Source organism: Leptodactylus fuscus, chromosome 5, assembly GCF_031893055.1.
Source record: "Leptodactylus fuscus isolate aLepFus1 chromosome 5, aLepFus1.hap2, whole genome shotgun sequence".
Classification (NCBI taxonomy): domain Eukaryota; kingdom Metazoa; phylum Chordata; class Amphibia; order Anura; family Leptodactylidae; genus Leptodactylus; species Leptodactylus fuscus.
This window is the reverse complement of record NC_134269.1, coordinates 8,525,006-8,551,622: the sequence shown is the minus strand read 5'-3', so window position 1 is coordinate 8,551,622 and position 26,617 is coordinate 8,525,006. Positions and strand designations below refer to the sequence as shown.

The 26,617-nt window shown below is 44.7% G+C and overlaps 1 protein-coding gene and 2 pseudogenes across 1 annotated transcript in view; 2 read left to right on the top strand and 1 right to left on the bottom strand.

The window, feature by feature from the left end:
• LOC142204380 (NACHT, LRR and PYD domains-containing protein 12-like) overlaps window positions 1-26,617 on the bottom strand; it is a 997,553-nt pseudogene that overhangs the window by 820,042 nt on the left and 150,894 nt on the right.
• The window catches only part of LOC142202336 (phospholipid scramblase 3-like), a 60,353-nt gene continuing 36,349 nt past the window's right edge, over window positions 2,614-26,617 (top strand). Inside the window, exons 1-5 of the mRNA XM_075272414.1 lie at window positions 2,614-2,820; window positions 4,188-4,321; window positions 4,409-4,436; window positions 4,610-4,767; window positions 21,184-21,336. Of these exons, the coding sequence (XP_075128515.1) occupies window positions 2,802-2,820; window positions 4,188-4,321; window positions 4,409-4,436; window positions 4,610-4,767; window positions 21,184-21,336 (492 nt within the window). The 5' untranslated portion in view covers window positions 2,614-2,801. The remainder of the gene's footprint in view (window positions 2,821-4,187; window positions 4,322-4,408; window positions 4,437-4,609; window positions 4,768-21,183; window positions 21,337-26,617) is intronic.
• LOC142205426 (small nucleolar RNA SNORA17) lies at window positions 14,412-14,526 on the top strand (annotated as a pseudogene).

Genomic DNA, 26,617 nt, shown 5'->3' with positions numbered 1-26,617 from the left:
TTCATGTCTGTGTTAGCATCACCATAAGGAGTATCTTTGACCCAAGTCAGATGTTCATTAGGTATTGATTCCTGTTGGTGTGGCAGTAGGCCCGTATCCTCAGGATAAATGCTTTGATGAAACATTCTGCTGTTATGTCTTGAGGTCTATCCACACTATATCGTTACTCCTATGGGGTGTGCTGTGGCAGGCAATGTATCTGTGGTTTAGGGAGGTGGGCCAGCTATTGATAGTGAAAGTTACTGGCAGCACATATAGCGCAAGTGTCATATATTTTGGCCATATTCCAACTCCTTACCACTTATCAGGTTACACCATATGTCCATAGAAGGGGTGTATGGGTAGCATGCCATCAACGTTTACACCAGTCAGTTTTTCCATTTGAAAGTCTGACTAAAATATTTGACCACTCTTTGTTTGTAATAAGAATAAGACATTTTATTTATTCATATTTATTAAAAGTTGTTTTATTGTATTTTATCAGAGTCCCCCTTTTTTTCATTCAGTGATATATATCTCTCCCTCTCCCTGTCTTGCACCCCCTCCCTATCTCCCTCGCTAGTCCCCCCCCTACTGCTAGCTCTTCCCAATTAACTAAGTCAGCCCACCCCCTCACCCTATCATACTTACCTGTCTTCTGGGCACAGGACATTACTTCCTTCGAGGGGCCGGCACTCTGACTTTATCCAGGTGCTGGCAGACATGAAGAAGAGGAAGAGATGGCCCCCTGAAGGAAGTGATGTCCCGTGCCCAGAAGATCTGGACAGTAAGACAGGTAAGTATTGGGGCCACTACTGCTGCCACGCTGGTAGTTACGCCCTTGACCTGAATAAGATAAAGATGTCAACACAGATACAAATAGAAAAGGAAAGAAAAAGAGCAAAAAATCCAACTGTAACTCAAAGTGATGGAGAATTACATAAGGAAGAAAGCGGAGGAGCGATGTGTGGATGAAAGGGTTAAACTGATTGCTTTGAGGAAGATGATATATATATATATATATATATATATATATATATATACACAGTACAGACCAAAAGTTTGGACACACCTTCTCATTCAAAGAGTTTTGGAAGACTGTTGGAAGACCATTTCCGGTGACTACCTCATGAAGCTCATCGAGGGAATGCCAAAAGTGTGCAAAACAGAGGGGCCACACGGTGGCTCAGTGGTTAGCACTGCAGCCTTGCAGCGCCGGAGTCTTGGTGTTCAAATCCCGCCAAGGGCATAAACCATCTGCAAGGAGTTTGTATGTTCTCCCCGTGTTTGCATGGATTTCCATCCCATATTCCAAAGACATACTGATAGGGAAAAATGTACATTGTGAGCTCTATGTGGGGCTCACAATCTACATTTAAAAAAAAAAAAAAAAGTGTGCAAAACAGGAATCAAACCAAAAGCTGGCTACTTTGAAGAACCAAGAATATAAAACAGATTGTCAGTTGTGGTCACACTTTCTTGTTGAGTATATAATCCCACGTGTTACTTCTGAGTTTTGATGCCTTCAGTGTGAATCTATAATTGTCATAGTCATGGAAATACAGAAAACTCTTTGAATGAGAAGGTGTGGCCAAACTTTTGGTCTGTACTGTATATATATATATATATATATATATATATATATATATATATATATATATATATAGTCCACTACACAGACACAAAGGTGTGTAGATACCAAGTCTGCAGGACAAGCCCCGCCATGGAGGTAAATATTCAGTTTCCCCTATTGAGGACAACCTTTAGGACAATAACATTGTAGGCATGGACATTGCAGACAATAGGACCCAGCTCAGGAATGCAGCGGACACAAGACTGGTTTAACCCCTGAAGGGTTATTTCTAGAAGGTTCCTGGACAATAACAGGAACCTTCTAGAAAAAAAAAAAGTCACTGCAATGTACAATAGAAATCCTTTATAGGGTTAACCTTTTACTTTCCCCGTAGACAAGGGTGCAGGGGCGGTGTACACCACATGGTGGCCTTCAGGACCCTAAACCAAGAGCCTGTCTATACTCTGCTGGGGGTTTACAGTCCTAACGCTGACAAATATCAGCCCCCCCCCCCCCCCCCTCCTGTTTTTCAGGTTTTAGAAGTTTCAGTTTGACTTGTTTTATTTAGACCACCCTCATATGGTGACCCCGGGGGGCGCTGCACTATGCACAGGACACCTTGTTATATTGCACATGGATAGTGAAGGCAGGGGCACTGTCAATGACCCAATGTGCATACACCCCAAGCTCATGGGGTAGGATTTTATCAGCCCGTGGAATTTACATTTCTCTTTTCTCCATTCACTTAATTTTGTTCATTGACAACAATAAAGCATTAACCCTTCTATCCCTGGAAGCGTTCTCACTCTGCGGCATTCCTTATTGTATCTATGAGTGACAATGTGTCTTGTGTGCACCATCCCCAGGGTCACCGGGACAGTAGTGAGTGTAGTGCAGGCTCAGCCCCTACATCTCGCCCTCCCCTCCCATATCCTGATGCTTTGCAGCTTCCTAGTTCTCATCATACGTTGCAGCTATGGGAAATCCCCAGGATATTAGGAGCTGTGACCCCTCCCCAGGATATTAGGAACTGTGACCCCTCCCCCCTAAAGTAGGACAGACCAGAATATCACATTGTCATGTCTTCAAGTATGACAACAAAGTCTTACGACAGATCTCATGTCACCTCGCTGGGCAGGAAGTAATCACCGAGAAGAAACTATGTAGGGAGGGGCACGAGGAAAACATAAGGCAGCGTAACCTCAGTGTGCCTGTTATTCCACCGTAGATCCTGGAGGAACATCTACACATGGACCCGCACTCTACAGGTAGCTGGTCGTATCTACTCTCATATAACAAGTCACCCCTAACAATGGTCCAGCTAAAGATACCCTAAGAATCCCAAACTGTACCTTCTAACGGGTTATGTGAGGGGTCGATACTAGTAACAATAACCCCGACCTGTCCATCACCTGCCCCAACTAGATGTAGAGTTACTCCAGTACATGAGGACAAGGTTGTGAAGTCTCCATTCACTTGTATTGTATTATGTTTGAGGGCATCATTGGGGTCTGGGCTGGATGCACCTTTTAGCCTATGTAGAGATACCCGCACCAATTGTCTTCTATGGGTTTCTCACGAAATACGTTGACGCCATGATTATGTATTAGAGTATTAATCTCTAATCGTGAGGGTGCGGAATAGGGGAGACCTCATGTACCATCTTTGGACTGGAGCCCACAAGAGGTTCTCCATAGTTCTCAGTAGTTTATGGACTTGTGTCGGTCGACAGGAGAACTTTATACACAACACATGCCAAAAAAATGCTAGCGAGTATTACTATTACGGTGAAAACCTGACTATAAGATGGGGAATTGTCCTCTGTTATCAGCCAGTCTATGGAGAGGAGATGGTAACTGCAAGACATATTTAGAGGTATCGTTCTCTGTTTTCAGCCAGATGAAGTGACTATAATCCATTTCTTTGATAACGTTCAGTTTCACCCTTTGACCACTGATAAAGTTCACATCTCTGACCATTACAGGTGGGGCTTGCATCACTTACTCGTGTATTGCCACACAACTTGAACTTTGCCCCAAGTTTCGGAAAGCCATTTCTTAGCCCTAGCCTTGTATTTTGCTACCCTGACCTAAGACGTGGCTTGTTGGTGCCCTATCCCTAGTGATTGGCCCCCTCTCCCAAAATGATGACAAGAAAGTGAGAGCAACACATAGAGAGATGGATGCCACCAGTCTATTTCCTACAGCCCTATCAGCAGTTTAGTTTTTGCTTTGCGCCCCCTCTGCACTGGGTACCAAGTTTCCTTGGAATCAATACAGTAGATGAGGTTGGATGAAGACACAGACCCGTAAAGTCCAACCAAGATCCAGTGGGGAAAAAAAACCCAAAAAACCATGAGGCTTATACCAATTGCCCCTTGTCTGGGAAAAAAAATTCCGACTCCAATCTGACAATTGGAATAAAACCTCAGATTGACTTCTTCTTACCAATATCTAAAACCTGGAACCTGAAATATTTTTCCGTTTGAGAAAGTCTCCAATGATGGGATTGGATTGACATCTGGAGAATTTTCTGCTCAATGTATAGCACCTCCGAGAGGCGCTATTGTTACCAGATAACCAATGTGATACATGGCATGGTTGATGGGTGTATATATGTATATTGTTTTTTACAGGCTATACCTGGAACAAGAATTCTGAAACTGTCCAAACCCAACCACAATGGCAGGACACATCGGCACTATCCCACCAGAGTCACCTGTATAACCCCAGGGCTGTGGTTCCCCCGGGACTGGAGTGTCTTGTAGAGGTAAGTAAAGAAGTGATATATACAATATATATCTATATGGGGGGTCATAAAGTCCTTCATGTCATGACCCTGTTCCTTTATCCATAGGTAGAAGAGGTTACTCTTCAGGATAAAGGTAAGAAAGTACCTAAAAGCTTAACCAGTGCAGGGAATGCCCCTTTAAATGTGGCCTATTGGTCGGCCATCTAGTCTAAGTTTATACCATCTTTTCGTTGGTTTACGTTGAGTCTGAATTTTGCATCCCAATTTTGTTTTTACATTACAAGACTTACTCGTATCATTGTTCAGCTTTCTTTATTAGTTCTGGGCAGACTCTCTTCACGATACGTCGGGAGTCAGAATGTTGTGGCCCGGCCTTCAATCTCAGGTTACAAAATTCTAAGAGGAGAGTTATGGTGTTACTACGTGCGGAGTCAGGTGAAGGCTGCTGCGGAGGAGAATCTTACGTAAGTACAGAAAAAGGCAACCAGGGTCAGGCTTAAGTTTCTTGGTTCCACCAGATAAAATTATTCTGGTGGACCACCCACCAACAACCCCAGGAAATAGACCATAGTACTCAAGTTTTCTGCTGGACTATTATTGTGTTATAGCTTTGGCCCACCAGAGGATCCTTTGGTACTCTGGTGGGCCAACTCTGCAGACGACCCATTGACTCGGATAAGTGTAATGCCTATTTTCCCATGTGGTGGCGCTGTAGAGAAACTAAACACTAACCCTACTGATTTTAGCTGTTCTTTGGGGTGTCTAAACAGGGGGATAACCTATTGTGGAATAGGGATTGTCCACAGCAGAAAACCCCTATAACAAAGTGTCGAAAATATCAGTCGATGACTAGCTCTCCCCCGTCAAAATGGACGCTTGCACCAGAAAGCAGTGAAGATCTGCTAATGTAGATTCTATTGTATTCTTGTAAAAGGGTTTGCTCACAATGACGCTGTCTGTTCTTATAGTAGAGGGCAAGGAAATTATAGGATTAGACCCCCATCTTTGAGGAAGAGTATAGCGCTGCCCTACCTATCATGTATTTCGTGTTCAGTCATTCATCTGGCTGGCTTGCATATACTATAAGATTTTGCTAAATAACCAAAGATATCTTCTTGTCTTCTAGCTGAAGATCACCGTTCTTCCTGCAACCACCATAGGTTTCATCAAATGTTCGAACTCTTCTAGCCAAATGAATGTCTCAATCCAGACCAAGTATGGAGAGCCTGCATTCACTGCGGAACTACCCTTATCTAGCTCTAAACAAAGCACCATTGAGGTGAGGTGTAAAATCAGCCAGTAGCCCATTGCTTTGTGCAAGGTGTAGTGACTAGAGATGAGCGAACAGTGTTCTATCGAACACATGTTCGATCGGATATCAGGGTGTTCGCCATGTTCGAATCGAATCGAACACCGCGTGGTAAAGTGCGCCAAAACAAGATTCCCCTCCCACCTTCCCTGGCGCCTTTTTTGCACCAATAACAGCGCAGGAGAGGTGGGACAGGAACTACAACGGGGGCATTGAAAAAAATCGGAAAAAGTCATTGGCTGCCGAAATCAGATTACACGAATAGTGGATTTCAAATCCGGGTCAAATGAGAATGTGAACTTTGTGACTAAGAGACAGGGATAGCTGTACAGGCAGGGATAGCTAGGGATAACCTTTATTTAGGGGGGAATGTTATTAAAAATAACTTTTTGGGGCTCTATCGGGTGTGTAATTGTGATTTTTGTGGGATAAACTTTTTCCCATAGGAATGCATTGGCCAGCGCTGATTGGCCACAGAGTACGGAATTCGGCCAATCAGCGCTGGCTCTGCTGGAGGAGGCGGAGTCTAAGGTCGGACCAGAATGGAGACTGGTGTGGAGCGATCTTAGACTCCGCCTCCTCCAGCAGAGCCAGCACTGATTGGCCAGAGTACGGAATTCGGCCAATCAGCGCTGGCCAATGCATTCCTATGGGAAAAAGTTAGCTTGCGACAATCGCAAGCTGACAGGGATTTCCATGTAATAAAGTGGTTTATATGCCCCCAGACATGCTTCCCCTGCTGTCCCAGTGTCATTCCAGGGTGTTGGTATCATTTCCTGGGGTGTCATAGTGGACTTGGTGACCCTCCTGAGACGGATTTGGGATTCCCCCTTAACGAGTATATGTTCCCCATAGACTATAATGGGGTTCGAAACCCGTTTGAACAGTCGAACAGTAAGCGACTGTTCGAATCGGATTTCGAACCTCGAACATTTTGGTGTTCGCTCATCTCTAGTAGTGACCATTGGGTTGTAGTGACTATGTCACCAAACCAGTTTGGCTTTGGCCTACCCGTAAGGACAGCGTCCAAGTGGTTACATAGTATTCACTTTTTAAACTGCTGTATGGCGATCTAGACTTTGCTGCAGAGACACCACCAGGTTGTTAACTCTTTGAGTGGTCCCCGTGTCGGCGACAGCTCCAAGAGGTCAGAAGGAAATTGATTTGAAATATTAGCCAAGGTCAGGGCTGGCAGTGTACTTGTGAGGTCAGAGGACAGGTCTATGGTCAGGTCAGGCAGAGTATGTGCACAGGAAGGGATCAGGTAGAGTTGAAAGGCTAGAAGAACAGTCAGTGGTCAGGAATGGCTCTAAGTTAGGAACAGATAGTCAGAAGTAAGTCTAAGCAGCCAAGGAAAAAGTCAGAGAACACAGTAAATCGAACAGTAGACATAAAAACCTTTGCAGAAACATTGTCAGGATGGGGACCTACATGCCAGGAAGAGATAGGATAGTGCCGGATGGTGCATGTGTTGGCCCTGTAAGTAGATGGAAGGAAGAACATGCCATCATGGATGTGCATGGTAGTCTGGAGAAGCAAGCAATGGACTGTGTGTAGAGAAGGTAACTATGTCGCTGTGATGAGGCAGTACATAGGAAGAGGTGCAGTCATCCATGGTGTCAGTAACACATAAGGTCCATCCATGGTTTCCAGTGACCTGTGTCCTCAACAGCAGAGAACACAAAAAATACCCCCACAAGTCATGAGACATGAGTTGATTCCCTTGCGAGATTGTTTATGCCTATGGTGAACTTCACTTCAATGTCCTGGTCCACCTATTGAGTCTATCACTTTGACTTCTCTGCAGATACTCAGTGTAAAAGGGTATTGTCCTGTGGCCACAATAACCAAGGAGGGAAAAAAGAAGTCTTCAAAAGTCATCTTCCACTTTCCTATGGACATGGAGGCCACACTGAAAACTGTTATCTTGGCTGCTTTCCTGTATATGGTGAGTTGTAGATACAGAGGATGGTCTTACGAAAGTGCAGGTCAATGACACATTGGTTGAGGACATTACATCCACATATTATAGACTTCTTCAGTTTGCCATTATGTATAGACAGTACTGGGTGGGAGATTTAGGCAGGTGTGGAAAAAATGCTTTGCCACCACCCTACCAGACTACCACCATCATCAGGTACTCTGCAGACCCCCTCAGCACTGCAGCAGCTCAGGAGTGCTGGAGGAACTGGTCGAGTCTAGGGTTGAGCTTATTTTAAGATTTCAGGATCATTTTTAAAATCTAATTTCCGATCATTTTCCATTCGAACCCGATCCCAATCCCAATTCCGATCCTAATGTAAATCAATGGGATTTTTTACTGATCGAACATCGGATTTTAAAAACTATCCTATTCACTACACAGCATGGAATCCAAAAATTGAACGCTTCAATTGTTGGACTCCACACTGTGTAGTGATTAAAAAAATCCCCCGGCTACTTAAGTCCCCCCTTCTGTCCACTTACCAGCAAAGAAACGCTGCCCCTGCTGCTCCACGCTGCTCTCGCTCCTCTTCTTTCTACTTCACATGTCTGCAGAGCACCGTATGTGCCCTCGCCTCCCAGGATAGTGTTACTGATGCTGGGAGTAGGCGGGGCTTGTTGTGGCATGCACGGTGGCACGCATGGCGCTCTGCAGACATGCGCAGTACAAAGAAGAGGAGCGAGAGCAGCGTGGAGTGGCATGGGCAGCGCTTCTGTGCAGGGAAGTTGAGCGATCAGGATCAGAATTCTTTTTTTAGGCGCGATCATGAAATTTATTTTTATTTATTTTTATTTTTTTATTTTTATGGTAGAGTTGGAAGGGACCTCAAGGGCCATCGGGTCCAACCCCCTGCGAGTGCAGGTTTTCCTAAATCATCCCAGCTATATGTTTATCCAGATTCCGCTTGAAGATTTCCATTGATGGAGCGCCCACCACCTCCCGTGGCAGCCTATTCCACTCTCTCACTACCCTCACTGTCAGAAAGTTTTTCCTAATGTCTAATCTGTATCTCTTTCCCTTTAGTTTCATCCCATTGCTTCTTGTACTTCCTTGTGCTAATGAGAATAGGGTAGATCCCTCTGCACTGTGACTACCTTTCAGATATTTGTAGACTGCTATTAAATCTCCCCTCAGCCTTCTCTTCTGCAAACTAAACAATCCCAATTCTTTTAGCCGCTCCTCATAGGACATGGTTTGCAGACCTTCCACCATTTTGGTTGCTCTTCTCTGGACTTGCTCCAATATATCGATGTCTTTCTTGAATTGAAATTTCCTCGTTCGCCGATCAGGATCCAATCTTTTCCGATCCCGATCGCCCAACCCTAGTCAAGTCCATACCCATTACGACTCCATCGATTCTACTCCAAGCTTCCTCCATTGGTTGCTGCATTGACATTAGCACTCTGTAGGAGCCATACCATCCATTCCAAGATTCCTCCTTTAAAGGGCACTCACACCAAATATTGATGGGATTTAGATTGAAGTTTTGTTCATTCACTTTATTTTGTTAATTGACAAAAACAAACCATTAACTCTTCTATTTCTGAAAGCCTTCTTACTTTGTTGCATTTTTTTCACACCTGCCTAAAACTTTCACACAGAAGAGGCACCGTAGATAAGATGATGTAACTCTTCTGTTGCCAACTAAGAAATGGTCAGTGGTGGGAAAGCATTACTTACACTTAGTTCACATTGGGCCAGTTTTCCCTTCTTGTGGTCCATCAGAGGACCAGAAAAATGACAATTCCTTCCATTGCCTCATTTTCGGTAGATCCTGGACAATCCCTTTAAGTAAATCTTATTATGCTGTTTTTTTTCCTCCAACAGAAATACCAGCTGAATAATCTCTACAGCAGCAGCAACCACTCAACATCTGATGATGGATGGATGGCTGCGGGGGGCATTGACTTCCATCATGGTGGCTTTGATGGAGGCCACGGAGGTGGTGGAGGAGACTGGGGTGGAGACTGTGGAGGAGGAGATTGGGGAGGTGGAGGAGGAGACTGTGGTGGTGGAGGAGGAGGAGACTGTGGTGGTGGTGGAGGAGGAGACTGTGGCGGTGGAGGAGGAGACTGTGGTGGTGGAGGAGGAGGAGACTGTGGCGGTGGAGGAGGAGGAGACTGTGGAGGCGGGGGCTGTGATTAATTGTGGTTCGTTCCTGTCTTGTTATGTTATGGCCACCGTGATCACAGTCGGTCACTTTTTGCCTTTGTCATCTTCATCAGAAGTAAAGTGAGTCCTTCACTTGACCTCTGAACCCTACCATCTACATCGCCCTGATTTTTTGTCCCCTTGTGCATGTTGGTTCTTATCTAGAAACAATATCATCAAGTCATATACTGGACCATAATACACCAGTCCTAGACGTCCAAGACGAAAAGCTCTGACAATTCTTTAGTCAAATCTTTGATTTATTAAATTCCCAAAATTCATTCTCGATTTACAAAAAATTCAGTTTTAAAGGAGGTTTCCATGGCGTGCAGAATCACCTGGTCTAGCGGGCTCTTGATGATGGACCCTTGTCCCAATGGCTGGTACACATGATCGAAAGTAGCAATCCGACCCCCAGAGCGTTGATTCCAATCTCTTAACCAAGGTTCAGGGCAAGGCTGAAACTCCCTGGTCCATCATCAAGAGTTCATCATAAGGGAAGAACAGGAGGTTCCTAGAGGTCTTGGTTGGTCTCATCTCTGTTGAATCAAGTTAGAAGAACGTCCTGAACGTTCTGTCCTGGGTGGCTCAAACTGGTAGAACATTTGTGAGGCCCAGTCTGATCTCTGTCTCCTCTCTTCCATATTGTAGCTACAGAAGAACCAGCCCTCTACACACCACCACTTGTATGAACATCGATGGTTTAGTCTTAGGCCACAATAACACAATCGGTATTTGTAAGCCAAAACCATGAGTGGTTCTAGGTCATGGAGGAGGTCCAAACCTGTTTTTCTCTGTAGCTTCCACTCCTGGGTTTGGCTTACAAATACTGATACAAGATACTGACCAAATAATGACCATGTGAAGTGCCTTAGTCTTGTGTCCACGTTCTGCCCAACTGGTAGGTCACGAGGTGTCCTGGTGGACGTCCTCCATTCTGCTGGTGGTGATGGACATTATTAGGTGATATTGAGATATTGTATGTAGAGATGTGGACACAACTGGGGGTTTTATATCTGAAGAGGGCGCCAGTGAGACTATTACTAGATCTGCTTCATCCTGACGTCCATATATACGTGCCCATGAAACTTTTGTTTAATTGTGTAATTTATATCATGTAAACATTGTTGTGTAAATATATTGTGTAAATTCTGTATTTACTAATGTATGCATAATGTATAAACAATAAACACCTTAGGACATCGCTGGATTTTCTGAACCATTGCAAGGTGCTAAAAGGGTTGTATGGGATTAGAGAAAGATGGCCGCCTTCTATCAAAAACAGCACCGTGGGCTGTCACTGGAGCAGACACAACCCGTAGACATGCACAACCTGTTTAACGAACGCAGGACGTACACTGTTCTTATCTCTCTGCCTTTGACTTGTCCATCATGTCCCGTACTGTATTACTCCTGGAAAACTTTGAGTAGGAAATGACTCTGAAACAAATCTGATGTTATAATCTAACAAAGTGAGAATTCATAAAAAAAGCCTTTATTAGGCATTTTGTTCCTATTTTTCCCCCATATAATGTATAGAAAGCTTATTATACCCTATAGAGGTGCAGTCAATAGGCTTAGCTATCTCACAGCCAGGTACATACGACATACAGAACCCAAGGCTCTGAAAGACTAACGCTCAATACTGCAAATCCAGGGACTCCCAGCGCCCCCTGGTGGTGAAGCTTTGGTATTGCTCTACTGATAGGCCTGAATATGATAAAGATGTAAACACTGATACAAATAGAAAAGAAAAGCTAAAAAAAGGAGCGAGATATCTGAGGTTACAGCGAAAAAACCAACCCTAACTCAACGTGATGGAGAACTACATAAGGACGTGAGCAGAGGAGCGATGTGGGGATGGAAGGGTTAAACTGGTTGGTTTTGAGGAAGGTGTATAATCAGTGGCGTAACTAGGAATGGCGGGGCCCCGTGGCGAACTTTTGACATGGGGCCCCCCCTCCCCAAACCGATGCCGAAGACCTCGACTGACCCCCTCCTCTGCACTCTATTATGTCCCTTAGTAAGCCCTGCACACAGTATTAACCCCTATAGTGTCCCCTGCACACACAGTATTATTAACCCCTATAGTGTCCAATGCACACACAGTATTAACCCCTATAGTGTCCCCTGCACACACAGTATTATTAACCCCTATAGTGTCCCCTACACACAGTATTAAGCCCTATAGTGTCCCCTGCACACACAGTATTATTAACCCCTATAGTGTCCAATGCACACACAGTATTAACCCCTATAGTGTCCCCTGCACACACAGTATTATTAACCCCTATAGTGTCCCCTACACACAGTATTAACCCCTATAGTGTCCCCTGCACACACAGTATTAACCCCTATAGTGTCCCCTGCACACACAGTATTAACCCCTATAGTGTCCAATGCACACAGTATTATCCCCCATAGTGTCCCCTGCACACACAGTATTATTAACCCCTATAGTGTCCAATGCACACACAGTATTAACCCCTATAGTGTTCAATGCACACACAGTATTAACCCCTATAGTGTCCAATGCACACAATATTATCCCCCATAGTGTCCCCTGCACACACAGTATTAACCCCTATAGTGTCCAATGCACACACAGTATTATTAACCCCTATAGTGTCCAATGCACACACAGTATTATTAACCCCTATAGTGTCCAATGCACACACAGTATTAACCCCTATAGTGCCCCTGCACACACAGTATTATCCCCTATAGTGTCCCCATATGTCCCACTGTGGACACCTATAAACATTTATTATACTCTGGGGTCTGAAAAGACCCCAGAGTATAATAATCGGAGACCCGGGGGATTAAAACCATTAAAAGAACAGAGACAGTTGCTTACCTGTTCCTGTCGGCTGTCCTGTCCGCTCTGGTCCAGCTTTAATGACGTCAGACGTCACATGACCCGGGAAGCTGGCCTGGGTCATGTGACGTCAGAGACGTCAGACACAAATGACGGAGGCCTGGCAGGATCGCGGAGAGGTAAGTAACACTGTTTTTTATGTTACCTTACCCCTCCCGGTGCGCCGATCATTATACTCGGGGGTCTGCAAAGACCCTCGAGTATAATGATAGCCTCTGTGGGCCCCGCGGTGTCACTTGCCGATCCCGGCCCAGCCAGGATCGGCAAATGAATAGGGCCCGTAACGGACTTTTTAAAAAAAAAAAAAAAAACGCAGCGGTAGCGGCTGTCACCGGGCCCCCTAATGGCCCGGGCCCTGTGGCAGCTGCTACTGCTGCTACCACGGTAGTTACGCCCCTGTGTATAATACACACACACAGACATACATATATACACACACACATATATATAGTGGGTATGGAAAGTATTCCGACCCCTTTAAATTTTTCACTCTTTGTTTCATTGCAGTCATTTGCTAAAATCAAAAAAGTTCATGTTATTTCTCATTAATGCCCCATCTTGAACTATCACATGGCCATAAGTATTCAGCCCCTTTGCTCAGTATTGAGTATTTGCCCCTTTTGAGCTTGTACAGCCCGGAGTCTTCTTGGGAATGATGCAACAACTTTTTCTCATCTGGATTTGGGGATCCTCTGCCATTCTTCCTTGCAGCCTCTCCAGTTCCGTCAGGTTGGATGGTGAATGTTGGTGGAGCCATTTTAAGGTCTCTCCAGAGATGCTCCATTGGGTTGAGGTCAGGGCTCTGGCTGGGCCAATCAGGAATGGTCACAGAGTTGTTCTGAAGCCGCTCCTGTGTTATTTTGCTGTGTGCTTAGGGTCATTGTCTTGTTGGAAGGTGAAGCTTCGGCCCAGTCTGAGGTCCAGAGCGCTCTGAAGAGGTTCTCTTCCAGGATATCTCTGTACTTGGCCACATTCATCTTTCCTTCAGTTACAACTAGTTGTCCTGTCCCTGTCCCATAGCGTGATGCTGCCACCACCATGTCTCACTGTTGGGATTGTATTGGGCAGGTGATGAGCAGTGTCTGGTTTTCTTCACACATACCGCTTAGATTCAACCTTCATCTCATTAGACCAGAGAATCTTATTTCCCATAGTCTGGAAGTCCTTCATGTGCTTTTTGGCTTTCATCTGTCTTGCACTGAGGAGAGTCTTCATTCGGGCCCCTCTGCCATAAAGCCCCGACTGGTGGAGGCTGCAGTGATAGGTGACTTTGTGGAACTTTCTCCCATCTCCCTACTGCATCTCTGGAGCTCAGCCATGGTGATCTTTGATCTTTGGGTTCTTCTTTACCTCTCTTGCCAACACTCTTCTCCCACGATTGCTCAGTTTGGCTGGACGGCCAGGTCTAGGAAGAGTTCTGGTTGTCCCAAACTTCTTCCATGTAAGGATTATTGAGGCCACTGTGCTCTTAGGAATCTTGAGTGCTTCAGAAATTGTCTTGTAACCTCGGCCAGATCTGTGCCTTGCCACTTTTCTGTCTCTGAGCTCCTTGGGCAGTTCCTTTGACCTCATGATTCTCATTCAGGGCCGCCGATAGGCCAGTACTACTGCTACTGGCATCAGGGGCCCGGCCAAATTTAAAAATGGGGGGGGCCCGGGCCCCCTGGCGCCGGCAGCAGTCATACGTGGCTGAAGCAAGGCCTCTCTCGCTGCGGCCTCTCTCGCTGACACATATGCGGCTGAAGCGAGGAGCTGACCTATGTCAGCTCCTCGCTTCACCGCTGCAGCCTCTCTCGCTGACACATATGCGGCTGGCTCAGCCCCATATGTGTCAGCGAGAGAGGCGGCAGCGGCAAAGCGAGGAGCTGACACAGGTCAGCTCCTCGCTTCAGCCGCATATGTGTCAGCGTCAGCGAGAGAGGCGTCAGCGGCGAAGCGAGGAGCTGACACAGGTCAACTCGCTTCAGCCGCTGAAGCGAGGAGCTGACCTGTGTCAGCTCCTCACTTCGCCGCTGCCGCCGGCTACCCGGCAGTGTAGACGCGATGTGATGACGTCACATCGCGTCTACAACTGTGCGCCAGTAAGAGAGAGAGGCGCAGCAGCGGGGGAACGAGGAAAAGGTAAGTGTAATGTGGATTATGTGGAACGTGAAACTGGGGGCAGATGAAGGAGAGGACGGCATGACACTGGGGGCAGAGATGGGGAGACATGAATCTGGGGGCAGAGATGGAGAGGACGGCATGACACTGGGGGCAGAGATGGGGAGACATGAATCTGGGGGCAGAGATGGAGAGGACGGCATGACACTGGGGGCAGAGATGGGGGACATGAATCTGAGGGCAGAGATGGAGGGGACATGAATCTGGGGGCAGAGATGGAGAGGACATGAATCTGGGGGCAGAGATGGAGGGACATGAATCTGGGGGCAGAGATGGAGGGGACATGAATCTGGGGGCAGAGATGTGGGGACATGAATCTGTGGGCAGAAATGGAGGGGACATGGATCTGGGGGCAGAGTTGTGGGGACATGAATCTGGGGGCAGAGATGTGGGGACATGAATCTGGGGGCAGAGATGTGGGGACATGAATCTGGGGGCAGAGATGGAGGGGACATGAATCTGGGGGCAGAGATGTGGGGACATGAATCTGGGGGCAGAGATGGGGGAAATGAATCTGGGGGCAGAGATGTGGGGACATGAATCTGTGGGCAGAAATGGAGGGGACATGAATCTGGGGGCAGAGATGGGGGGACATGAATCTGGGGGCAAAGATGGAGAGGACATGAATCTGGGGGCAGAGATGGAGGGACATGAATCTGGGGGCAGAGATGGAGAGGACATGAATCTGGGGGCAGAGATGGAGGGACATGAATCTGGGGGTAGAGATGGAGGGGACATGAATCTGGGGGCAGAGATGGAAGAGGGACATGAATCTGGGGGCAGAGATGTGGGGACATGAATCTGTGGGCAGAAATGGAGGGGACATGAATCTGGGGGCAGAGATGGAGGGGACATGAATCTGGGGGCAGAGATGGAGGGGACATGAATCTGGGGGCAGAGATGGAGGGGACATGAATCTGGGGGCAGAGATGGGGGGACATGAATCTGGGGGCAGAGATGGAGGGACATGAATCTGGGGGCAGAGATGGAGGGGACATGAATCTGGGGGCAGATGAAGGGTGTATATGAAGCTGGGGAGAGACGGAGGGGGGACATATAATTTACAGGTGACTGTTGGAGGATTATATAGTGTGCGGGCACATGAAAAATTAATGAGTAGGCGGGGTCAACATAACAGTGGGTGGGGCTAAATTTCTCGCGGCGCACAAAGCGCGCCGCACATTTTATCCCTCTTTTGATTCTTCAAAAGTTGGGAGGTATGGGTACAGGGGGCAATGGAAAGATGTTAGAGGGTGGACGGGGGGGATTGTTGGGACATCAGGTGTGCGGCACTGCGGAGAGGGAACTGGGGCAATAATATATAATATATAAGTTTTTAGCTGGAGAATAATAATGATGTAGGCTATCCTACTAGCATAGAAGCCTGTTTGGGGGTGGGACTTTCACTTATCAGCTGCACGGGATAAGTTGACAGCTGATTCTGACTGGTTACCAACGTATCCCGGCAAGGGAGGCCAAAAACGCAATGTGAATAAGCCCTGAGGATTTATTAAGAGGGCTCTTATAGATGGTGTTGGCTCTCTATAGGCGCTGTCACACGTAGCAGATTTTACCTGCAAATAGAATCTGATTAAGCCTTGTAATGCTGCTAAATAAAGGGAAATGTAATACAGAATTGGTATGTCGCAAAATAAGGTCGTTTTAAAATGGCGGGGGGCCCAGACACTTAGGCTGTATGGGGCCCCAAAATTCCTGATGGCAGCCCTGTTCTCATTGCTCTGACCTGCACTGTGAGCTGTGAGGTCTTACTGTATATAGACAGGTCTGTGCCTTTCCTAATCAAGTCCAATCAGTTTAATTAAACACAACTGGACTCCAATGAAGGAGAAGAACCATCTCAAGGAGGATCAGAAGTAAAATGGACAGCATGTGACAACAAAGGCTCTAAATACCTATGACCATGGGAGATTTCAATTTATCTTTTATAATAAATTTGCAAAAATATTTATATTTCTGTTTTTTTTTCTGACAAGCTAGGGTGCTGATTAAGGAGAAATAAAAAGAACTTTTTGATTTCAGCAAATGGTTGCAATGAAAAATTTAAAGGCGTCTGAATACTTTCCGTAACCACTATTATATATAAGGTGAGTAGATGTCAATTCTGCAGGACAAGCCCCAGCATGGATGTAAGCAGGAACCTGGCTCAGGAATAGAGATGATAGAGACAAAACTGGTTGAACCTCTTTAAGGTTATATATATGGGCAATACCAGGAACCTTCTAGGAAAAAAAAATAGTCGTTGTGGAGTGCGATGGAAACCCTTTATAGAGTTAACCGTTTACTTTCTCAGAAGATAGGGGTGCAGGGGCCGTGTCCTAAACCAAGAGCCAGTCTTTACCCTTTAGTAGAGTCAGATTGCTGGGTAGGCCTATATTGTTTTTTTTTAACCTAGCCCACCCTATTGTGGTGGCCCCCGGGGGCGGCTGCACTTTGCACTGTCTAGGCCGAGGACATCACACCTTGTTATATTGTACATGGACAGTGAAGGCAGGTGCACTATCCTCGTCTTTAATAGTCCAAAGTGCATACACCCCGAGACCACAGGGGAGAGTTTTTAGGTAATATACCCCCGTACCATGCAGAAGTTTTAGGCAGTTGCAATTCACGTTTCTCTTTTCTCCATTTATTTCATTTTGTTCATTGTCAAAAATACACTATTAACCCTTCAATCTCTGGAAGCATTCTTACTCTGCGCATTGTTGATAATGAGTCTTGTGTACACAATCCCGGGGGTCACGAGGACCGTAGTGAGAATAATGCAAGCTCATCCCCTACATCTCCCCCTCCCGTCTGTATCCTGATGGTTTCCAACTTCCTAGTTGTCGTCATATGTATATAAACTATGGAAAATTCCAGGAATATTAGGAGCTCTGATCCCTCCCCATTAACATAGGACAAGCCAGATTACCACAATGCATGTCTAGAGGTGTCAGAGCAAAATGTTACAAGAGACCTCACGTTACCTATGTAGGATATAATCACAGAGGAGCAATTATTTAGGGAGGGGCACGAGGAGAATATAATGTAGTGTTATGTCAGCGTCTCTGCTATTCCACCATAGATCCTGGAGGAACATCTACACATGGACCCGCACTCTGCAGGTAGGTGGTCGTATCTACTCTCATATAATAAGTCACCTCTAACAATGATATTTCACCGAAAATAATGGCTAATAGTAAAATCTTCAAATACTTTATTGACCTGCAAGTCCCAGATCGTAAGATCAAACACAAGATATCTCCACCGCCTAATACGGATCCCCTGTTACGTAGGGTTGTGTTTCAGGGTCGGAGTGTTTTATACAATGAATCTTGGTAGTAACAATGTGTCTAACTATATCATGATGTGGACGAATATCCCAACCAATCCCCCTCCAAAAACTCTGATAAGTATTGGTATCCGGCGTTATCTGACTGCCGGTCTGTGCTACTATACAAAATGGAAAAGCATCTTTTATGTGTCCAACAGCCAGTAGGGAAATGTCCCGGATATGAAATGCACAGGAATGTCTGTGATAGCAAACTGGGTGATAAAGGTAACAGCCTGGGTTCTAGATACATAGTCTTAGTATTTGTATATAGTCACCAAACACTGAGACTAGAGATGAGCAAATCGATTCTGCAGAAGTGAAATTTGATCCAAATTTCAGGAAATCTTCGATTTGCAAAGAATCCAGATTTCTTTACGCTTCAATGCATCGAATCACATTTTTTTTTTAATAAAATGGCCTCTGCACATGTTAGGACAAGGGACAGGGAACTCAGCGCGGGATAACCTGCAATGCCAAGCGTGCAAGCTAACAAGCAGCCAGCCGCCCTGGTGATGTCACAGCCCAATAAAAACCAGCGGCCATTTTAGGTACAGTCATTTCCCATCACTCAGTGCAGGGAAAGACATCAGCAGGAGCTCGGGAAAGTGATAGGAAATAGATAGAAAGTTCAGGGAAAGTATAGGGAGGAAATCAAAGAAAAATTTGAGGTGGTTGCAGTGTCATTAACAGAAAGAAACTTAATACACATTGCAGGGCTCACTGCCGCTATACTGCTGTGTGTCCAAGGTGGAACACAACAAGCCTTTTACAGCAAAAACAGTGAAGTAACATCCACTCATACCTGCACTCATCTGTTTCACCTTTTTCAAGGTGTTTAGTATATGGGGCAAAAATCAATAATTGTTAGCCACCAATCTCCGCACTTATGTTTACACCTGTCCCCTTTGGGTTCTGAAGGAACCAAAGAGTATAATATTGGTTCATTAAAAACCAGTTCTATCCTTAGTCCTACTCACTGCATACTGGGAACACCCCACAAGCCCTGTTGTATAGATAGGCTCTGACCCAGTCATGATTTGCCACTTTTCACAGTCAGGCAAATCCTTATGCTGGCCTATTGACAGTTCATTCTCTGCCTACTATATCTCACCTCCGAGAGGCGCTGTTGTTTCCAGATAATCAATGTCATACATGATGTGACTGATGGGCGTATATATGTATATTGCTTTTTACAGGATATACCTGGGACAAGAATTCTGAAGCTGTCCTAACACAACCTCTATGCCAGGACACATCAGAACTGTCCAACCAGAGTCCCCTGTCTAACCCCAGGGCGGTGGTGCCTCCAGGACTGGAGTGTCTTGTCGAGGTAAGATCTTATCTGCACAATAGGTTAAGAGGGTCAAATACAATATTAAGGTGGAGATTATATATATACATGTGTGGGAGGGGGGGTCATAGAGTCATCTATGTCATGACCCTGTTCCTTTATCTATAGGTAGAAAAGGTTACTCTTCAGGATAAAGGTAAGAAAGTACAATCTCGAGTCCTGATAAGTCTATGTTGGGGTCAATATTCTGTGCTGATACATTTCATGAAGGCTCCCGAGCTCCATTTTTCTGATACAGAGCTCCAAGTCCTCATGCAGTTAAAGCATACCTCCAATCCGGAGCTAAGGATTCAGAAGTCAGTACGTAAAGGGGATCTGGGGATTAGGATTTCTCCTTAGATTTTGTGCCTAAAAAAAGGAACTGGAACTCTGTCTTCCCTGCCGATGCTTTGACTCTCAATGACACCACCTGAGTAGAATGGGATGGAGTTGGTCACATGACCGAAAGTTGGCGCATGAGCAGAAAAGAGAGAGGGATAAGAGCTCCAATCCCTTCAAGCTGTCCTACAGTTAACTTTGGGGTTCTTGGGAATCTGCTGCCATGTTGAGGGTTCCTGAAGGGTACCTGATGGTGGTGATAGCGTTCCTCAAAGACATGTACTTGTTGTCAGTCTTCCTGAGTCTGATGGAGGTCGGAGTACCCATGGTGGTCATACAGGAATAAGACTCAGGATACAGGAGGAGAACAATTGAACAGCATCTAGGTATAGAGATACAGTGCTTGTAACATTACAACTATAGATTGGGACTGGGCTGGCCATTGGTACTCCCTTTTGGCTGTTTGCTTTTCCCTTATCACACACATCCGAGTCTCCTTTGGTCTCAACTACAGGGTCTAGATATATAGGGTGCCCTGTTTGTCAGGGTAATGACTCTGAGGCCCTCCGATGCTTATCTGGCACACAGTCCTCTATCACCAAAACCAAACTTGGACTGTTCCCATCTCCCTGCCTGCAAATAGTACACAACACTGTGCTGGGTGGACGGGCTCCAGGTCAACTAAGGTTCTAGCTCAGTCTCCCTTGCCATTTTGCATTTCTAGTGTTGCATTGTGTTACTACACAGGTAACCTTTGGGACTCTGGAAAACCAGACTGTATATTAGTAATAAAGCTTAAAGGGGTTGTGCCAATATGGACACTTGTTCTCTATCCGCAGGACGGGGAATAATTGTCTAGTATAAGTTTATACTACCTTTTAGTTGGTTTAGTTTGAGTCTGAATTTTACCACACAATTTTGTTTGTCCATTTCCAAGACTTACTGAGATCATTCTTCAGCTTTCTTCACCAGATGTACGCAGACTCTCTTCACAATACATAAGGAGTCAGAATGTTGTGGACCGATCTTCAATCTGAGCTTACAAAATCCTAAGAAGATGGTTGTGGTGTCACTATGTGAGGAGTTAGGGGATGGCTGCTGCGGAGAATCTTACGTAAGTTCCACAATGCCCAAGTACACAAACAGATGACCAATGTTGGTCTGAAGTTTCTTGGTCTCACCCACAACCCTAGGAAATAGATAATTCTCTTTGGGTGTTTTCTGCTGGACTATTATTGCGTTAGAGTCTGGGTACATCTGAGAATCCTTTAGTACTCTGGTGGGCCAGTCCAACACCGCAGACAACCCATTGACTTGGTTTGCCTATTTTCCCATGTGGTGGCGCTTTAGAGAAACTAAAGACTTACAAATAAACAAAGATATCTTCTTGTCCTCTAGCTGAAGATCACCGTTCTTCCTGAGACCACCATAGGTTTCATCAAATGTTCATGCTCTTCTCGTCAAATGAATATCTCAATCCAGATGGAGCATGGAGAGCCTGCGTTCACTGCTGAACTATCCTTATCCCGCTCTAAACAAAGCACCATTGAGGTGAGGCATCAACTCAGGAGGTATCGAAGATAGCAGATTGCCCATTGTTTTGTGTAAAGTGTAGTGACCAGTGGGTTATGGTGACTATGTCATCAAGCCAATTTGGATTTGATGTCTAAGTTGCTCTCAGGGATCTAATCTTTGTTGCAGGTAGACCACCAGGTTGCTGTCTCCTGAACGGTCCCCATGTTGGTGACAGCTAACCACACGGGTCAGAGACAATAATGCAGAGCTCCAAAAGTAAGAAAGTAGTTGATTCTAAATATTAGCAAAGGTCAGGGCTGGCAGCATACTTGCAAGGTCAGAGAAAGGGTTAATAGTCAGATCAGGCAGAGTATGTGCACAGTGAATGAACAGACAGAATTACAGGGCTGGGAAACCAGGTTCAGTGGTCAGGAAAGGTCAAGGACAATCCCAAGTCTGCAACAGGTAGTCAGGAGTTAGTGTCAGCATAGACTCAGCAAGAAGGGAAAAGTCAGGGAACAAGGTGAAGTCAACACAGTAAATCAAACTATACACAAAAAACATTGGAAAAAACATTGGCAGGCTAGGAACCTGATTGTTCAGGGTGGTTGTGTCTGGTGAAGCAGATTTTCATAGATACAGACTGGCAGAGATAGACTGGGGAAGCATTAATGATAGACAAGCTAGCACCGGACGTAGCAGGAAAGGAACCCATACCTGCCCTATGGGAAGACTCAGAAGCAGTACCAAGAAGTGTGTGTGCAAGACAGCATGGAGGAGAAAGGAAAGGACAGTATGTAGAGAAGGTAACTTGCCAGCTGTCTTGAGGTAGTAAATAAGAAGAGGTTACACAAAATCATTACAAGTCAGTGGTCTTGAAGCTCTTGTGCTGTAGGTTACCTCATCCATGGTGTGTAATTCACATTAAGGTCCAGCCATGGTTTGCAATGAGCTGTGTCACTTTTTGTCCTCAGAGACCACAAGACATCCACAAGACAGAATCATGAGTAGATTGTCTTGTGAGATTACATGTATATGGGGTAAACTTCTCTTTAAGGTCCTGGTCCACCTATTGAGTCACTTTGACTTCTCCACAGATAGTCAGTGTAAAAGGGTCTTGTCCTGTGGCCACAATAACCAAGGAGGGAGAAAAGAAGTCTTCAAGAGTCACCTTCCAGTTTCCTATGGACATGGAGGCCACATTGAAAACTATTATTTTGGCTGCATTCCTGTACATGGTGAGTTGTAAATACAAGGAATGGTCCTAGGACACTTGGGGTACAGGATAATGACACATTGACACTTGGGTTTGCATCCACATATGACAGACTTCTTCAGTTTGTTCAACTAGAAAATGGGCAGTGGTGAGAAATGCCATTACTTATGCTTAGTTCACATCTGTGCCTGGACTTCACTCTTATAGTCTGAAAGAAGCCTAGAAGAACAGAAAAATGGGCCAAAAAAATTTCAGACAAGAACGGAGCACAAGAGACTCCATTGACTATAATGGGGCCCATTGGGTGTCCATTGGATGACCCTTACTTGTAACTGAAATCGCTGGATAAAAAAGGTTGGAATTTTAGTATCACAGATGTGAACCCAACTCTCCCAATAAATCTCTACCTTCAGGACAACACGGTGGCTCAGTGGTTAGCACTGCAGCCTTGCAGCACTGGAGCCCTGGGTTTGAATCCTGCCAAGGACAACATCTGCAAGAAGTTTGTATGTTCTCCTCCCTTGGATTTCCTCCCATACTGATAGGGAAAAAATGTACATTGCGAGCCCTATATGGGGCTTACAATATATATAGAGTTTATCATCTTCAGCCCATCCTGTATGGCCCCTCCACCTGACCCATCTATCAAAGTTAATGGAACCACAATTACCCCTGTCCCACAGGCCCGATGCCTTGGGGTAACCTTGGACTCTGACCTATCCTTCAAGCCACATATTCAAGCCCTCAACACCTCCTGCCGCCTCCAGCTCAAGAACATCCACCGAATTTGCCCCTTCCTCACCCAGGAAACTACCAAGATGCTTGTCCAGGCCCTCATAATCTCCCACCTAGACTACTGCAACACCCTTCTCCATGGCCTCCCAGCAAACACCCTCGCCCCCCTCCAGTCCACCTTAAACTGCGCTGCTCACTTAATCCACCTCACCCCCGATCTTCATCGGCTGCTCCCCTCTGCCAGTCCCTCCACTGGCTACCTATAGCCCAGCGAATTGAGTTCAAGCTACTAACACTAACATACAAAGCCATCCACAACCTGTCCCCTCCATATATCTCTGACCTAATCTCCCGCTACCTGCCCACACATAACCTCAGATCCTCCAATGACCTCCTACTCCGCTCTGCCCTCATCCGCTCCTCACACAACCGTCTCCAAGACTTCTCCCGTGCATCCCCCATACACTGGAACTCCTTACCAAGACACATAAGACTGACCCCCACAATCACAGGCTTCAAGAAGGCCCTGAAGACTCAGCTATTCAGGAAGGCCTACAACCTCCAATAACACTATCACCGCACCGCCATCTGTACAGTCTCCCCCCCCTCTCCTTCTGTCTCTACCCCCCTTCCCTCATAGATTGTAAGCCCTCGTGGGCAGGGCCCTCTACCCCACTGTGCCAGTCGGTCACTGTTAGTATTATATCTACCTGTATATTCTGTGTACTGTATGTAACCCCCAAATGTAAAGCACCATGGAATTAATGGTGCTATATAAATAAATAAATAATAATAATAATAATAATAATAATAATAATAATAATAATATATATTAAGAAAAAATATCTCCACCCTCCTCCTGATGCGTTTTGTCCTAAATACTAGGCTACTCCTTATGGGATATATGAAATAACAGGAATAGGCGAAAGTTTCCAGCTATGTCGCTCAAACTTAGAAAAGCAAGGGAGCGGAGCCAACTGTTCATGTAGGGACACGGTAATGGGGTTTATCTAATTTACATCACTGTATGTCTGACATCACAACATACAATACAATACAATACATGCAAATACAGGTGGGGAGCAACAGACAGAGCAGTGATGGTTTCAAGGGGTAAGTCATGTTATGGCATTTGCTCCCATTGTTTCATTTTCGATTGGTCCCGGTAAAGTCCTCCAATCACTTCTTATTGTGCTGTTTTTTTTCCCCAAACAGAAATACCAGTTGTACAGAAGCCGCTCCTCGTATGATGGCTGTGATGGATGGCTTTCAGCAGGCATTGACTTCTCTCATGATTATGATGGCTTTGATGGCGTCTGTGGAGACGGGGACTGTGGAGGCGGAGACTGTGCAGGCGGGGACGGTGGAGGCGGAGATTAATTGCCATTCTTTCATGTTTTCTTATGTTATGGCCACCATGATCACAGTCGGTCACTATTTCCTATGTTGTCTACAAGTACAGTAAATTCTTTACATGAGCCCTACCTACCAACCCTACCATCTACTTCCCCCGCTGCCTTGTATTATTGCATCTTGTATTCTTGTATCTTGTATCCTTGTATCCTTCTATCTTGTATTCTTGTATTCTTATATCTTGTATCCTTATATCTTTTGTCCTTGTATTATTGTATCTTGTATTCTTGTATCTTGTATCCTTATATCTTTTGTCCTTGTATTATTGTATCTTGTATTCTTGTATCTTGTATCCTTATATCTTGTGTTCTTGTATCTTGTATTTTTATATCTTGTATCCTTGTATCCTTCTCTCTTGTATTCTTGTATTATTGTATCTTGTATCCTTATATCTTGTATCTTTATATCTTGTATACTTGTATAATTGTATCTTGTATCCTTGTATTTTGTATCATTGTATCTTGTATCCTTATATCTTGTATCTTTATATCTTGCATCCTTGTATTATTGTATCTTGTATCCTTGTATTATTGTATCTTGTATTCTTGTATCTTGTATCCTTGTATCTTGTATCCTTCTATCTTGTATCCTTGTATTATTGTATCTTGTATTGTATCTTGTATCCTTGTATCCTTCTATCTTGTATTCTTGTATCTTGTATCCTTATATCTTGTATCCTTGTATCTTCTATCCTTGTATCCTTGTATCTTGTATTCTTGTATCTTGTATCCTGTATCCTTGTATCTTGTATCCTGTATCCTTGTATCTTGTATCCTTGTATCTTGTATCCTTGTATTATTCTATCTTGTATCCTTGTATCTTGTATCCTTCTATCTTGTATCCTTGTATTATTGTATCTTGTATTGTATCTTGTATCCTTGTATCCTTCTATCTTGTATTCTTGTATCTTGTATCCTTATATCTTGTATCCTTGTATCTTCTATCCTTGTATCCTTGTATCCTTGTATCTTGTATTCTTGTATCTTGTATCCTTGTATCTTGTATCCTTGTATTATTCTATCTTGTATCCTTGTATCTTGTATTATTCTATCTTGTATCCTTGTATCCTTCTATCATGTATTCTTGTATAATGTATCCTTGTATCTTGTACCCTTGTATTCTTATATCTTGTATTATTCTATCTTGTATCCTTGTATCCTTTTATCTTGTATCCTTGTATCTTGTATCCTTGTATTATTGTATTCTTGTATCATGTATACTTGTATCTTGTAATGTTTATCCAAAAATAAACCCAGTTGACAATTGTACTAACAATATCCCCGTCCTTCAGAGGTCATGCTGAGCACCTTCAGAAGACCACATTAATGCACATGAGATGTGAATGGCACGGCCCTAGGAGGGTCTTTTTAGTCTCCATGATCATTTGTCCTAACCTAACCTTTTGTCATAATTCATATCTGTGGAACACAAAGGCTTCATCATAAGGGAAGACCAGGAGGTTCCTAGAGGTCTTGGTTGGTCTCATCTCTGAGGTTAGAAGAACGTCCATTCTTTTTATCCTGTAGGTTATCCAAAGATCATGGGAAGAGGTGTCGAGTAGACATTGAAACAACAGTCTGGTCCTTCTCTCCTGGGTAGTGAAACCTGGAAGAAAACAGACGTCCTCCATTCTGCTGGTGGTGATGGACATTATTGGGTGACATTGACATATTGTATGTAGAGATGTGGACACACCTAGGGGTTTTATATCTGACGAGGGTGCCAGTGAGACTATTACTAGATGTGTATGGCCAAAGCTTCTGCTTCATCCTGACGTCCATATACTGTATAAGTGTCCATTAACATTTTGAAATTTGTTATTTATAGTATGTGAACACTATGTTCTTTATATAAAGTGTATATTTTTGTCAATGATAAATGATCATATGATTTTGATTCCATAATGGTGGCCGAAGAGGATAATAATAATAATATACACCTTAGTCCATCGCT